Source organism: Thalassophryne amazonica, chromosome 9 (assembly GCF_902500255.1).
Source record: "Thalassophryne amazonica chromosome 9, fThaAma1.1, whole genome shotgun sequence".
In the NCBI taxonomy this organism is placed as follows: domain Eukaryota; kingdom Metazoa; phylum Chordata; class Actinopteri; order Batrachoidiformes; family Batrachoididae; genus Thalassophryne; species Thalassophryne amazonica.
In genome coordinates this window covers 3,003,753-3,020,789 of record NC_047111.1, presented here as the reverse complement: position 1 = coordinate 3,020,789, position 17,037 = coordinate 3,003,753, and the positions used below count along the sequence as shown (strand labels likewise).

At 41.9% G+C, this 17,037-nt stretch overlaps 1 protein-coding gene across 1 annotated transcript in view; it reads right to left on the bottom strand.

Annotated features, from left to right (window-relative positions):
- The window catches only part of ttc3 (tetratricopeptide repeat domain 3), a 190,832-nt gene that overhangs the window by 58,082 nt on the left and 115,713 nt on the right, over window positions 1–17,037 (bottom strand). Inside the window, exons 20-27 of the mRNA XM_034177494.1 lie at window positions 10,764–10,888; window positions 10,116–10,196; window positions 9,897–10,006; window positions 9,698–9,824; window positions 8,716–8,838; window positions 8,542–8,640; window positions 1,643–1,735; window positions 1,498–1,562 (exon numbers count right to left, since the gene is read on the bottom strand). Coding sequence (XP_034033385.1) covers window positions 1,498–1,562; window positions 1,643–1,735; window positions 8,542–8,640; window positions 8,716–8,838; window positions 9,698–9,824; window positions 9,897–10,006; window positions 10,116–10,196; window positions 10,764–10,888 — 823 coding nt within the window. The remainder of the gene's footprint in view (window positions 1–1,497; window positions 1,563–1,642; window positions 1,736–8,541; window positions 8,641–8,715; window positions 8,839–9,697; window positions 9,825–9,896; window positions 10,007–10,115; window positions 10,197–10,763; window positions 10,889–17,037) is intronic.

The following is a 17,037-nucleotide window of genomic DNA, read 5'->3' as shown; positions in this document are numbered from 1 at the left end:
TCTCCAACATGCCAAACGGCAGCGAATGTGAGCATTTGCCCACTCAAATCGGTTACGACGACGAACTGGAGTCAGGTCGAGACCCCGATGAGGACGACGAGCATGCAGATGAGCTTCCCTGAGACGGTTTCTGACAGTTTGTGCAGAAATTCTTTGGTTATGCAAACCGATTGTTCCAGCAGCTGTCCGAGTGGCTGGTCTCAGACGATCTTGGAGGTGAACATGCTGGATGTGGAGGTCCTGGGCTGGTGTGGATACACGTGGTCTGCGGTTGTGAGGCTGGTTGGATGTACTGCCAAATTCTCTGAAACGCCTTTGGAGACAGCTCTGGTTGACATTCCTGCTGTCAGCATGCCAACTGCACGCTCCCTCAAATCTTGCGACATCTGTGGCATTGTGCTGTGTGATAAAACTGCACCTTTCAGAGTGGCCTTTTATTGTGGGCAGTCTAAGGCACACCTGTGCACTAATCATGGTGTCTAATCAGCATCTTGATATGGCACACCTGTGAGGTGGAATGGATTATCTCAGCAAAGGAGAATTGCTCACTATCACAGATTTAGACTGGTTTGTGAACAATATTTGAGAGAAATGGTGATATTGTGTATGTGGAAAACGTTTTAGATCTTTGAGTTCATCTCATACAAAATGGGAGCAAAACCAAAAGTGTTGCGTTTATATTTTTGTTGAGTTTTGTTCATGATATGGTAGCAATATATACATATATCAATAAGCTTGCTGATGATTCCACAAAACTTGCATAAACTCTGAAGAATGATAATTTTTCAAACTGAGTATTTGTCCCAGTGAGATGTGAGTAACTGAGAACAGAAGGGGAGAAAGTGTCAAAGTACTAAAAGAAAGAAAGGAAATAGATCAAATGTCTACTCATGGCAGGCACAGATTAGGAGGGATGAAGGTCACATTAACTGGAGAACAGAAAAAGAAAGCTCAGTTATTACTCCAAATTGTTAACGTTCTAATAAACCGTCTATGCGCGAGCCACAGAGCTTGGGAGTAGTAAGATGGCCGTCAGTTTGCTTCAGCGGTTTGTACCGAGTGTGTGGACCAATGAGCTGTCCAGGGTTATGTTCAGATCAGTGCCACATGCTGCATTTAGCTTAACAGTGTCTTGGAGCAGGCACACAGCGTCACTGTAGCAACCAACCAGTCGTGCTTTATGACAGCCGCGCTTTGAGTGAGGCATTTTTCTCCGCGGATACTGATTTGTATCTGTTATGCAGATCAGTGTCCACCAATTTATATAACATGCACAATGTTGTAAAAAAAAAAAAAAACTCAGAGACGATCACGATTACAGAGTACAACACCAACAACCCCCCACCCCACCCCACGACGAAATCCACAGAATTTTCACAGCCCTGACACACGCACACGTTACAGCATGTGTTAAGATAAAGACAGAGGATATTAAACTGTGGTACTCTGTATTACTGTGGTGTCACCAGCGTGTCGTGTGTTTGCGTGCAGCCTCACCTTGTACATTTCTGAGTGACTCGAACCTTCTTTGATGTTTGTGGTTTAATAATCTTGGTGTCAAACTGAAGCGAGAAAAGACTGTAATCAACACGACTTTCAAAGACATGAGCTGCCTTCTCTGTCTTTGAGGGAGTTTTCTCACCTGACATTTCACCAGGCCCGTTGAACCAAATATTTTAATGCTACAAATTTGACCGACACAATCCGGAGTGAAGCAGGGTTCTTCTAGAAAATCCTGCAGACACAGGCAAAGGTCAGCAAAGGTCACTGAAAGCATCCAGTCTGAGCTCCCAGTGCACAAAATCACAATCAAGCCAACGACTAAACTTCAAGGAATCAGTGCATTGATTACTGCAGCGTCTGTACCAAGTATGTGGGGATTAATCAATACAAATCAGTAACAGTAGATACGAGCATGCACGATGCAAGTGTATCGATTCATTCAGTGGGCACTGATTCAATTGACAGATGAAATCGCGATGGATCAGTTGCTGCGTGCTTGCATCAATTTTTTTTCCAACGCACACTGAATGCAGCGCGGACAGAAGCCTGAAAGCACATTTCTACCGCAACAAATCTATTTCAAAATGGAGACCTGCGACAACGGTGCAAACAGTTTTAGGAGATTTCTGACGCAAAAAAATTTAAATGAGGCATTTGGAATTCTGGCTTTAAAAAAAAAAAAAAGATGGAAAACTTGACAAGAAGCAGGTCATTTGGAAAGAATACCGTGGCTGCTGCTGCGCCCCCTAACTCAGTGAGAGTGACGTTGTCTTACTGTTTGAGTTCTTACGGTGTGAACAAACAGGTTCCACATATGAGGGAACTGATTCCTGTTCCATAATGTTGAATCTGGTAAATCTGCTGCTTATAAGGAGTAAAACCAATCCTCTGCCTCTAGTAGAATCAGAAGAAGAAGAAGAATACCATAGCACCATACTGAATTGCAGCGTCTTATTTTCTATTTACGTTTTTGGTATAATTTCTTTGCATCACGTTGAATCCCATCGTATCACAATGTGAGGAATTGAATCATCAAATACATATCAAATTGCATCGAATCAGGAACAGGAGTGAATCATATGACATTGTATCGTCAGTATTGCTATGTGTACTGTATTGCTGGTAGTGTATCGAATCGTCAGTGATGAGAGTCACGTCTGGTCTGTACCCGTCTGTCTGAGGGCACAGTGCTGTCCCTGTCTGTCTATTGTGGGAATTTAGTTCGAACTGTGGTTCTTGCTTTAGTTATTTCTGAATCTCACTGCTGTACTGGGGTGCGTGAACAAGATCCTCATAACACATGTCTCAGATCATGATAGCAAAGGTGAATTGCTTTGTGCAGTTTTGCTTTTTTTTTTTTATTAAAAAAAAAAACAAAACAAACAGGCGCATCCACGGCGCTCAGGTTAGTTTACGATGTTCCTCCTGCTTCACGAGAGATGCAGGCAAAACACTTCATACCAAAGTAACGTGCTTTCATGACTGTCACTGTCTGATCACAAATGCAGAAGTTTGTGTGTTGACAGACCTTCCGCTTAAGGCCCCCGGAAAGCTTTTGGTTTTTGATGTCCAGGGATGCCTTCTGGAGGTTTTTTGATGACTTTTGTCTCACCCCGACTCCCCCGCCCCAATTTAAGATGAGATCAACTTTATTTATCCCGAAGGAAATTATTTTGCAAGAGTACTGAAACAGCAAACAGTAAACAATGCTTTTTTTTGTTTGGTTTTTACAAAGCCCCCAAGAAGCTGAAGGGTTTTAGCCATGCTAATGCTCCCCAGAACCATTTTCTGCAGTGAATTTGTAAGGAGAGATAAGCCCTTTTCACACCGGGGCTGCTCCCAGTTGCTTCCTGTGGTGTCATGACAACGCAGGAATTTCTGCGTCAGGTGCGCAGCCTACAGGTTCTCTGCACAGAGAAGTCAGAGTGCACAGTTTGGCTGCAGACAGACTGTGCACTCTGACTTCTCTTCTACGTGTTGTTGTGCTGAGCTGCAGGGCTGCGCTCTGAGTTCTGTATAGTTTATCTTTTCTCCCTTGACCGCGAGATGTGTGCGCGCGAACCATCCTTGAGCAAATGTGGAGATGTTCGGAGTTCTACTTGATGTTGACATAGAAAAGGGGGTGTTCACAATAATAGTAGTGTGGCATTCAGTCAGTGAGTTTGTCAATTTTGTGGAACAAACAGGTGTGAATCAGGTGTCCCCTATTTAAGGATGAAGCCAGCACCTGTTGAACATGCTTTTCTCTTTGAAAGCCTGAGGAAAATGGGACGTTCAAGACATTGTTCAGAAGAACAGCGTAGTTTGATTAAAAAGTTGATTGGAGAGGGGAAAACTTATACGCAGGTGCAAAAAATTATAGGCTGTTCATCTACAAATGATCTCCAATGCTTTATAATGGACAAAAAAACCACAGACGCGTGGAAGAAAATGGAAAACAACCATCAACATGGATAGAAGAATAACCAGAATGGCAAAGGCTCACCCATTGATCAGCTCCAGGATGATCAAAGACAGTCTGGAGTTAGAAAACGCCTGTGTGAAGCTAATTTATTTGCAAGAATCCCCTGCAAAGTCCCTCTGTTAAATAAAAGACATGTGCAGAAGAGGTTACAATTTGCCAAAGAACACATCAACTGGCCTAAAGAGAAATGGAGGAATATTTTGTGGACTGATGAGAGTAAAATTGTTCTTTTTGGGTCCAAGGGCCGCAGACAGTTTGTGAGACGACCCCCAAACTCTGAATTCAAGCCACAGTTCACAGTGAAGACAGTGAAGCATGGTGGTGCAAGCATCATGATATGGGCATGTTTCTCCTACTATGGTGTTGGGCCTATATATCGCATACCAGGTATCATGGATCAGTTTGGATATGTCAAAATACTTGAAGAGGTCATGTTGCCTCATGCTGAAGAGGACATGCCCTTGAAATGGGTGTTTCAACAAGACAATGACCCCAAGCACACTAGTAAACGAGCAAAATCTTGGTTCCAAATCAACAAAATTAATGTTTTGGAGTGGCCTGCCCAATCCCCAGACCTAAATCCAATTGAGAACTTGTGGGGTGACATCAAAAAAGCTGTTTCTGAAGCAAAACCAAGAAATGTGAATGAATTGTGGAATGTTGTTCAAGAATCTTAGAGTGGAATAACAGCTGAAAGGTACCACAAGTTGGTTGACTCCATGCCTCGCAGATGTGAAGAAATCATGAAAAACTGTGGTTATACAACTAAATACTAGTTTAGTGATTCACAGGATTGCTAAAAAAGCAGTTTGAACATAATAGCTTTGAGTTTGTAGTGTCAACAGCAGATGCTACGATTATTGTGAACACCCCCTTTTCTACTTTTTTTTTTTTTACTAATAGTCCAATTTCATAGTCTTAAGAGTGTGCATATCATGAATGCTTGGTCTTGTTGGATTTGTGAGAATCTACTGAATCTACTGGTACCTTGTTTCCCATGTAACAATAAGAAATATACTCAAAACCTGGATTAATCTTTTTAGTCACATAGCACTACTATTATTCTGAACACTACTGTATGTGTAAATTATTTATTAAAACATCAAAAGAGCAATATTTTTGGTATAACAGTGACTTTATTAATAATTAGATGTAAAATGTAGGGCTGAAACGATTAGTCGAGTAACTCGATTAATTTGATTACAAAAAAATGTTCGAGGCAAATTCTGTACCTCAAAGCTTCGTTTATCATTGTGGTACATATGCCAGGCCTGTGTGTAACGTCCCCAGAAAAACAAACAGAAGAAGACTAGAGCGTGCATGAACCGTGTAAGCGCTAATCAAATTAGCACAAAAACTACAGCTTTCCAATGCGACACACAGACGAAAATAAAGCCTTTTAGGAGAAAAACTGTCCAGGCTGATCATCTGAAATAGTTCACATTTAAAGTGAAGCAGTGTGTTTGTCTGTTTATAAAACAAACGTTTCGTCCGCTGTCTGCGCTCTGCTCTACGTGGGGAGTGGCTATTCCCGCGGCGGCCGGTGGCAGCCTCTCTCTGCCCGGTGTGAGCGGCTCAGCTCTGCCCTCACAGCTCCATCCCCGGACACACGGACACACGGACAAACAGTCTCTGGAAGAAGTCCACTCTTCCTTCTGTGTTTCTCTCAGACTCGAACTGAGTGTTTCACTTTTTAAGTTTCGCTTTTTTGGGCAACACACAATGCTTCACAAACACTAACTCAAATAAAATAATAATAAATAAAAACCTGACTGTGAGGTTTGCATGTTCAACCTCCAGCTGAAATGCATCTGCTGAATCACAGAGAAAGAGGGATTAAAAAAAAAAAAGAAGCCACGCAGGGACCCAGTTCACCAGCCTTAAAAAAAAAAACACTTAAAATTGTTAAATTTTATAAGTTAGGAAAAACAAAAAACAGAAAGCCACATCCCATCGCCATTTCAGCAAAATGTCAGGAGTTTGTCTGAGCTCCTGACACCAGGAAAGATCCAAAACTTGTAAAGATGTGAAAAAATAAATGATTACCCAAGAAAACAGAGAGGGATACACTAAATTTGACAATCTGTGTGATGACACAGCAACACTGTGCCATTACTGAGGGAGAGCCCTGGACTGTTGATGTTGTTATAAACACAAAAGTACTTTTTATCCAATTACTCGATTAATCGCCAGAATAATCGATAGAATACTCGATTACTAAAATAATCGTTAGCTGCAGTCCTAAATGTATGCTTACAAATTACTGTCTCATAATAAATTCCTAAATCACACCATGTGAGTTTGCAGCCCGACTGCTGATGCCAGTCAGCAGGAAAAACCCACAGACACAAACAGCACAGTATCATTAAAAAACACACACGTCCTGTGGACCAGCTGTACCACAGTCTGTGAAACTCACAATAAAAAATAAAACTGATGCAGGCTGATTTCAGCAGGCAGGCAAAATATATATTTTGTCATTTTTGAACGGTTTATCTATTCAAGAGCACAAACTGAAGGAAATAAACTGTAAGTACTTCAGCCATCAGGTCGAGTGAGAGGGGAAGTGTTGGCTTTTTAAATACTTGAAAGACACTGGACTCAAAGAGACGACTTACTGCTGTTATAACTGACTGATGCAGCAGGTGGCAGTAATGCAACATTAACCATGCCTGCTGCCATTATATGCCACAAAAGAAGAAGGAGGGTTTGTTTGTCTCCACTGGGTCACATTTTGAGAACAAAATGTATAAAAATTTATAGACAGAGTCTTGCCTTTGTCCACATCCTCCTCCTGCTCCAAACATGTCCACTTAAACCTTTTTTTTTTTACATCACTATCAAAGTCTTCTCTCTCTCTCTCTCTCTCTCTCTCCCCCCTCTCTCTCTCTCTGACCATGTTACACATGCAGCTCCACAGACCAAACTTGGAGAAACTCAAAATGTCGGGTACTTTCAGTGACTTTACATATTACAGAGATTCTGATTGGCTGAAAGTTCACTGTTGTAGAAAAAGTTTTATCTTGTACTTTCTGCAGCACTATCATGGATCCCATGCGTATGAGGAAATATTTAACTCACATGGATGACCCAAGCTGCACCACCCCCTCAAAAAAGATTTACACTGATCCCAGAAATGGCCCAGAAACCTACAAAAACTCTGGAATCTGCAGAAAATTCTCATCCCTGCTTGTGTATGTGTCATCAGTTATTTTGCATAAACATGTTGTACTTATTGTTCTCACTGTTAAGAAAAAAGAAGTAATGTTTACTGTTTTAGCACTCGGGCAAAACAATTTCCTTTGGGATGAATAAAGTTCTTTCTTCTTCTTCTTATAAGGTCCAAAGTGGCGTCACTCTTCAACCTGTGCAGCTGTGCTGTTGAGAATGAAAAATGACACTGAGCTCAAATCCACACCAACACCACAACACCTGACCTCAATGTCCAGTTCTGGAATCTAATGCGGAGAGAGAAGCACGCCAACCTCAGACAAACTGCATAGAATCTGACTGCAGGTTTTTGATCAACATATTTGCGACTCTGCATTTTCACACATGAAAATCATCAAGTCTAACCACAGATCCACCATGACTGATGACCACCGTGCGGCCTGCTTAAGGCTGAACTCAGCTCCTCCTGTTCGGACTGTGAGAGACCAGCTGCCTGAGGTAGGGAACAACTTTTCCAACTCTGCATTGCGTTATCTGTTGTTGTGTTGTTGCAGGCCAGTCTGAGGTCTGAGTGTGCTTACTCTTTGCACCGTGCACATTCACTTCAATAATGTGTTATTATTATTATTGTTAAAACTTGTGTAAAAATGTGTCACTATATTGGTGCACAATAAATTGTGGCTACACTGTGGCTCCCATGAGAGACAAATTCAAAACATAGAGCTGCAAATTCCAGGGCCTCCTCAGGCGTGCTGCAGTGTGCAAAGAAAATGATACCATGAGAGCAAAGTGTGTCTGAGATTATGTCATTTTATATGTGAAAAAGTATAAAATGACATGAAGAAAAGTAAATCCGCGACACTGCAGGTCTTTAGAAATAAAACAGGTGCTGGGTCTAATTATTCTTTTTGCATGTTCAGAATTGGCTGGAAATTTGGTGAAGTGAAGAAGAATAAGAAAGTAAATAACTCAAGATTTGCAATTGTTTTTATCTATTGTAAGAACAACTTGAGCCAATTTAATTTAAACAGGATGCACACTTCATATTTCCTTATTTTGTTCTATTTCATGTCATTTTTTCTTAGATATTACTCAGAAATAACATTTAAACTGTTTAGCAACACATTCATATTGGATGGATGCAGCGTTTGCTGCTGTGTTCAAAAATCTACACACAGTGTCTTTGATGTGAGAGCTGATCACACACTTGAGACACCATGAGAGAGTGGAACTGGAAAGTCTTTTTTCATTGAAATCAGATGAATTTACTCTGCAGCACATTTATTTATTTCATCACTCTGGCGACGTTCCGTCATTTTATGTCTTCTGTCCAGCCTGGATGATGTTCATAACAGGACGGTGTCAGCACGAACCGATCTGTATGATACAGATTCAAAACTTACCTTTTCATTTTTTTCAGGGAACGAGGTCTTCAGGGTTTTCCAACAGGAAATGTGGTATTCTACGATGCACCTCTGACAGCAGCACATTCGAATGAAGCCCTTCACAGAGAAAGAAGCACACCGTTTTCAGATTCCACACTCAAACTCTGACGTGGTCCGACTGCTGCCACCTACCTTAAAATCAGGGTCATTGAAGAAGATTTCAGCTTTGTGTGGACTAAGACATCTGCCCAAACGACAGATGGCATCAGGCAAAGGAGGGAATTTACACATTTCTATGGCATCTTTCAGAACACCCTACAAAAAGACAAAGCACACCTCAACAAGGTAAGAACTCGCACTCAAACCCGCTCGGTGCCAGACTGATCGGAGAAATGAGCAGAAACTCCAGTTTTATTTAGCTGAAGCTTGTAGAATATTTTGAAAATCATGGTAAAATATCAATAAAATACCTTATAGTTTAAAAAAAAGTCACTTATATTCTTGTGTAAATTCCTGTAAATCCATTCAAAGCCACAATGACTTTTTTCCGATAAAGTCTACATTACTTTTTTTAAAAAGTCACAGAATCTTGTCTGAAATCCTGTTTGAATAGCACAATGTTTATTTTCCAGAAGAAAAAAGAAATTCTTACCATGTTTCCTGACAGGACAAGATGCAGTTTGCTTTTCCCATTTCTTTTAGCTTTCAGATGTGTTCAGGAATTTCATTCGACCCAGAGCCAATTCCACAGATTCTTGAGTCCTTATTAAACAGTCTTTTTTCCCATCTTCTCTCTGTCCAACGTCACTCCGTGACACAGACATGCTGCAAAATTCTTCTTTTAAAAACTTGATGGCTCTAAAAGTATCTGATGTCCACAAGCTACGTTTAGCATCAGGCACACAGCATCGCCATAGCAACCAACCAGTCCCGCTTTACAACTGTCGTAACAGCCACACTTAGAGAGGCAGATTAAAAACTCCGTGACACCCCCCCCCCCCTCCCCCGACCCCCACGAAATCCGTGGAATTCCTCAGATCCGAGTTTTCACAGCCCTGCTTTGAGATTTCTGTTACAGATGGCGGAGTCGCGTCAGTGGAGCAGACATGAAACCATACACAAATACTGAAGTAATCCAGGTGGTGCTTTTTCAAGTCCAGTGTAACTGACATACCTTGAAATAGTCCAGTTGAGTCTCTTTAACAACATCTTTAGTTAGAGGCCAGGTGAGTTTACCCGGTATTATTTGATTCTTGACCATCTGCAGGGAATCTGAAAACTGTCTGAGGGCAACAGCAAACCTGTCCAAAAACAGAGACGTTGCACCATCCACGGTGTCCATGAAGGACTCAAGTACTGAGAGCGGCAGCTACCTGTTCTCTTTAAAATGCACCTTTCCAATGGCATAGAACACCAGACACTGAAACGTCCTCTCCTCAAAGCTCTTAATGGACTCCAGCAGCTTCAACGCTTCATCCAGTTCCTGCAGCAAAGAGAAAGATCACAAACCACCACAGGCAGTGAGGTACAAGCTCACCACCAACACACGGACAAGCACATTCTGCACTTTGCTTCCTCCATCGCCGCACTACCTCAGGCTGGCCAATTTCCGTCAGGGCAGACGCACGGCCGTAACGCAGCAGCACCACGTCAACTGTGGAAATTCCGAGTTCCTGAGGAGCACATAGTCAGATCTGATTATTGGCCACTGCGGCTGAGGACAAAACTACCAGATATGTTCAAGTCACAGGATTCAAAATGTAGTCAACCTGAAACGATGCGTTTTCATAGTCTGAAGCAGCCATGAAGTTTACTCATTGAACAACAACAAAATGCTAAATGTTGCAGAATTGTCTACTTTATTGAAGAAAGCTACAAAGAAAGATTGTTACTTTGTAGCTTTATTTAGGATTCCACAAAGACAATCAATGAATCATGATCAATATCAAGTCTGTTACAGCTGAATATCAGCTTTTATTGACAAAGCTGGTCCTTCTGAAAGAAAATGTGCAGCTGATCTCAAACCCAAACGTCAACAGCTGCTAGAAAAATGTGCATCGTCTCAGCCGTGTGACGTCGTGTCGTTTCGGCCGTGTGCCGTCGTGTCGTTTCAGCAGAGTGGTGTCGTGTCGTTTCAGCTGTGTGGCGTTGTGTCATTGCGGCAGTGTGGCGTCGTGTCGTTGCGGCAGTGTGGCGTCATGTCATTTTGGCTGTGTGGTGTTGTGTGACGGCTGCGTTACCTTGGAGTTGTGGGTTTCCAGTAAGGCCAGAGCCTGGCTGAAGGCCTGCTCAGCATTACGGCTGCGTAGGTCAGCCAGAGCTGTGTGGGCGTCCTGCACTAATGACCTCAGCTCTTTACACACAGCTGCTTTACCATCACCAGCTTTCTGATTCTGAAACACACACACACACACACAACACACACACACACACACACACACACACACACACACACACACACACACACACACACACACACACACACACACACACACACACACACACACACACACACACACACACACACACACACACCACAGCAGGTCAGCTGATTCAGTCTATCCAAAACCACAGTCATCTATACAAGAATGTCCTGCAGCAGGACAGCTGTGAGGTCTGATGGTCAGTCAAATCTCTGTTGTTTGAACGGCCTCCTCAAAATTAACAGTACAGTGGATCCCTGGTTTCTGAATGGCTCTCTTTAAACATATTTTTGAAGAAAAAAAAAAACCCATCACTTTTCAAATAAATGGCGCATGAACACCTCCACCACAGTAGGTGGTGGTAATCCACTGTGCTGGGTTGTAATCTGCCAATAAACTCAAAACAGAAGAAGAAGAAAGTCTGTCTTCGTTTGTTTATTAAATCATATTTTGGGGACTGTGCAGTGGTTTTCCTAACTGTTCAGATTCAGATTATTCTTATACCCGAGGGTAAAATTAGTTTACAGTGAGTGAGTCATCCTGTTTGGCAAACACTCAACAAAACACAGTACTAGACAAAGCGACAACAGTGCAAAAAAAGCTAAAAGAACAACACAGGACAGCCCCAAAATAAAATAAAGCAAGATAAGTTACAACATCAATAGATAAAAAGTCTAAAAACATGTCATACTGAGCCAAAGGGATAAAAAACTAAATAAATAAAAATAACATGTGCTGTTCATCAATCAATCAATCAATTTTTATATAGCGCCAAATCACAACAAACAGTTGCCCCAAGGCGCTTTATATTGTAAGGCAAGGCATACAATAATTATGTAAAACCCCAACGGTCAAAACGACCCCCTGTGAGCAAGCACTTGGCTACAGTGGGAAGGAAAAAACTCCCTTTTAACAGGAAGAAACCTCCAGCAGAACCAGGCTCAGGGAGAGGCAGTCTTCTGCTGGGACTGGTTGGGGCTGAGGGAGAGAACCAGGAAAAAGACATGCTGAGGAGGGGAGCAGAGATCAATCACTAATGATTAAATGCAGAGTGGTGCATACAGAGCAAAAAGAGAAAGAAACACTCAGTGCATCATGGGAACCCCACAGCAGTCTACGTCTATAGCAGCATAACTAAGGGATGGTTCAGGGTCACCTGAACCATCCCTTGTTTTTATGAACAGGATGGTTTTTATGAACCATCCTGTTCATAAAAACAAGATAAGAGAAACTACGAGGTCTGTTAGAAAAGTATCGGACCTTATTATTTTTTATTATTATTTATTATTACATTATTTTTTCATGTGCTTGCATCAGCCAACCTTGAACCTTCGTGCGCATGTGTACATTTTTTCACGCCTGTCGATTGTGTCATTTGCTGGTAAGCAGCCTTTGTGTGAGGTGTGTGCAGTGATCTCGGCAGATTTTCATTTCAAGGAAAAAGACGGAACGACTGGAGCAGCGCCGCATCAAATTTTGCCAGAAACTGGGTGACAGCCAGGTGGAAACCATTCGGATTATTCAGATGGCTTTCGGTGACGATCCTCTGGGCATCACACAGATCAAGGAGCGGTACAACCAGTTTAAAGACGTCCGCACAACGGTGGAGAGCGAGCCACGCTCCGGTCGGCCATCAACATGCTGAAATGACCAGATCATTTCCAAAGTGAACGCTGTGGTGATGCAGGACCGTCATGTGACTATCCGAGAAATTGCGGAAGAGGTGAACATCAGTACTTTTTTGGTACATTCCACTGTGACAGAAGATGTGGCCATGAAAAGAGTAGCAGCGAAATTCATGCTGCTGACGGCGTAGCAAAAGCGCCTCCGTGTTGAAGTCTCACAGGACATGCTGTGACATGCCCACCTCTTCCACAATTTCTCAGATAGTCACACGACTGAAAAGTCACCGAAAGCCGTCTGAATCATCCGAATGGTTTCCACCTGGCTGTCACCCAGTTTCTGGCAAAATGTGATGCGGCTCTGCTCCAGTTGTTCCGTCTTTTTCCTTGAAATGAAAATCCGCCGAGCGCACGACACACACCTCACACAAAGGCTGCTTACCAGAAAATGATGTAATCGACAGGCGTGAAAAAGTTCACACATGTGCACGAAGGTTCAAGGTTGGCTCATGCAAACACGTGATTCAAATCCATCAGGTTTTTGCAAAAAAAATAAAAAGGTCCGATACTTTTCTAACAGACCTCATATACAAAAAATAAATACATAAGTTATATTTAAGTTTCTGTAACTTGTTAACAGCACTGATGGCTGCTGGTACAAAACTGTTTTTCTAACGTTTGGTTTTACAAGCTGGTCCCCTGAACCTCTGACCTGAGGGGAGCAGCTGAAACTCACCATGAAGAGGGTGGGAGTCGTCTCTGGGAATCGAACCAGCGATCCTCTGTACCTGTTTGGTGTACAGGGATTCTGGCTGAAGCTGAGATTCTCCAATCAGTTTGCTTGACCATTTCACAATTTGGTTTTAAAACCATTTTTGGTTTTTGAGGGACACGCTTCCAAACCAGGAAACAAGACAGAAGGATAAAACTGATTCTATAAAAGCATGATAAACACGGTCAGCAGGGTTCTGTCAGTGTTAAAAGTGGACAGTTGTCTCAGACAAGAGGCACCGACGTCCCTTTTTGTACACAGCGTCACAGTGTGCCTCAAAGTTCAGTTCCAAGATATTTCTATGTGCTGACACGAACTGTTTTTACAAAAGTCAATAATCATGTCTTTTGTTTTAGAGATGTTCATCTCAAGAAAAGATGTCCTGCACCAGTCAAGGAAATCAGTACCAGCTGGGCCGTGACTCCTGTCACTGTCTTTCAGCAGGCTGACAATAACTGTGTCTGCATACTTTAAATAGTTCTATCCTCTCTGCTGCTACGGCACGTTTGTATAGAGGAAGAACAAAAGAGGACCGAGCACACATCCCTGTGGGGAACCAGTGGAGGATATAACCTGATCAGAAACAGTTCTGTTCACTCTCTGTGTCCTGTCAGTTAAAAAATTCAAAATCCAGCCCACAAGACTGTTACTTTAAAATGTTCTAAAAGCCACGTTTACTTTGTGTTTGTGTTTACTTTGTGTTTGTGTTTACTTTGTTGTGGACATTAAAAGTTAAGAGCCGTGTATTTTGTCCAGTAATCATACATTAAGTGGCGCTAACAGGCGAAGCTACCGAAAGCTGCTACAAGTGCTAACGCTGCTAGCATACAACATTAAATACAACCAGAGTCTCACTGCAACAGAGGCGTCTGATTGGTCAGGACATTTGGAGTATTTTATGGCCAACCCCTGGAATAATCTGGCTTGTTGTGCGGTGAAACATCCTAACGAAGTACTGCAAAGAAAAGCCCAGAAGTTCAGTTAGTTGATGTTCTTACGGCCTCACCTGTACAGGTAAGGTGAAATTAAACCGTCTATTTTATAATAATTACTCTACAGTATCATAATCCTTCGGGATGAAATAAAGTTCTTCTCCTTCTTATGCATATTCTTGTATTTTGTCTGTCTTTATTGCATGAAATGCTCTTAAAAAGGTAAAAATACAGCTTCTCTTTGAGGCCAGGAACAGATTCATTCATTTTACATTGATTCTTATGAAATAATTGGTTTCACTTTAAGGACAACATTTAGGAACCAATTAGTTCTAAAACAGACTTTCCACTGTTCACTACATTAGACTACTGTCAAAACTGTATTATTTATAGAGTTCCTGTGGCATCTAAGTATCTAGTCACACCTGACAAAAATAAGCCTCGGGGGGGTTGGGGGGGGGCGACAACATACATAGGTTGCACGGAGTAAAACTTTTTTCCTCATTTTTATTAAACAGTATTTTTCCTGGAGGCAGGTTTAAGAACTGACATGAGCTCAGTATTGTACATGTGCACACCACAGTGTGTGCTGTTAACTTCAGTGTTTCTCCTGGGTTTACAGGGGGTGGAGATAGACAGACACTGACAGAAACACGGGAATCATGGTGTTCGTGTGTTTCTTAAATGACAGCACTCAACATAAGTGAAGAACTACTTGACCTGAATGGCAGGGGGACTACAGGTGGCCGAGTCTGGTTTCCTCCCATAACGGCCTGCTGAGGCTGTCTAGGTGTTTGACAAAACATCCCTAAAACCAAGAAGAAAACGGAAATAATCCTCTATTCAATATCTATATCCTGTCTGTAGCCTATATCCTGGAATAGGTTTGACTGTGTTGAATGTTTGGCCTGAAAAGTAAAGGTCATGTGACCTATGTTACCCTGTAACGTGACAACTATGCATGACAGGCGGTGAAAACTATTCCTTTTTAAAAACCCTATTAACCCAACCAATAATTTGTATCACTTCTTACCAAAATTGGAGCAACTTTAACTTTTGTCCCCTGTACAAACTGAAACTGACCTTTATCACATTTTTTGTTGTTTTTAGCCCATAACTCCAGAACATTCAGTTAGTTAGTCCAAACTATACCTTTTGGAATCTTATATTCAGACAAATAATGCAGGATATTTTTCAACATGATTGGAGCATTTTTACTTTTTGACCCCTGTGTAACCCTTCATTGACAGCTGCTACCCTGTGATGGCTGTCATACAGTTGTGCTCAAAAGTTACATACCCTGGCAGAAGTTTAGTTTTTTTTGGCCATGTTTCAGAGAATATGAATGATAACACAAAAACTTTGTTTCACTCATGGTTAGTGGTTGGGTGAAGATATTTATTGTCAAACAACTGTGTTTCCCTCCTCCTCTTTTAAAATCAAAATGGACAACACAAACTACCCAAATGACCCTGATCAAAAGTTTACATCCCCCTTTTCTTAATACTGTGTGTTGCCCCCTTTAACATCACTGACAGCTTGGAGTCTCTTGTGGTTCGTTGTGGACGAGGCTCTCCTGATGGTGAAACTGCCACTGAATATGTTTCAGACTTTATTTACATCAATTACAAAGAAATACAAACAGTAGGACACTCTGTGGTAAATCCTGCATGGAGTAGACAGTTCTCAAAAACTGAGTGACTGAAAAATGAGGTGGGCTTCATAGATAATTGGCAAAGCTTCTGGGGAAAACCTGGTCTTGTTAGGAGAGAGCGGCATCCATCCCACTTTGGATGGAGCAGCTCTCATTTCTAGAAATCTGGCCAATTTCTTAAATCCTCCAAACCGTGACTATCCAGGGTTGGGACCAGGAAGCAGAGTTGTAGTCTTACACACCTCTCTGCAGCTTCTCTCCCCCTGCCATCCCCTCATTACCCCATCCCCGTAGAGACGGTGCCTGCTCCCAGACTACCAATAACCAGCAAAAATCTATTAAGCATAAAAATTCAAAAAGAAAAAATAATATAGCACCTTCAACTGCACCACAGACTAAAACAGTTAAATGTGGTCTATTAAACATTAGATCTCTCTCTTCTAAGTCCCTGTTAGTAATGATATAATAATTGATCAACATATTGATTTATTCTGCCTTACAGAAACCTGGTTACAGCAGGATGAATATGTTAGTTTAAATGAGTCAACACCCCCGAGTCACACTAACTGTCAGAATGCTCGTAGCACGGGCCGGGCGGAGGATGATTGATTGATTGATGATTGATTCTACTTCTTGCACAATCAATCAATCAATTTTTTATATAGCACCAAATCACAAACAAACAGTTGCCCCAAGGCGCTTTATATTGTAAGGCAAGACCATACAATAATTATGTAAAACCCCAACGGTCAAAACGACCCCCTGTGAGCAAGCACTTGGCTACAGTGGGAAGGAAAAACCTCCCTTTTAACAGGAAGAGTGAGGAAAGCCACCAAGACACCCAGAAGAAGTTCAGGCTTATGTGGCTGTGATTGAAGAAACTGTGCACAGTGCAAACTTTGCATTTTGTATCACTACTCTTAGCTCATAGTGGAGCAGAGCAGAGAAGGATTTCTTTCACCAAAACAGATCGAATCCAGGCTTGCATCTCAGATGTACCTTCTGGCAATTTGTAGCCAACTTTCAGATCTTTTTAAGAAAATCCTCCTCTACATCACTTCATCATGAAGATGATAACTGCTGATACAAAAATTGCAAAGCTTGCACTGTA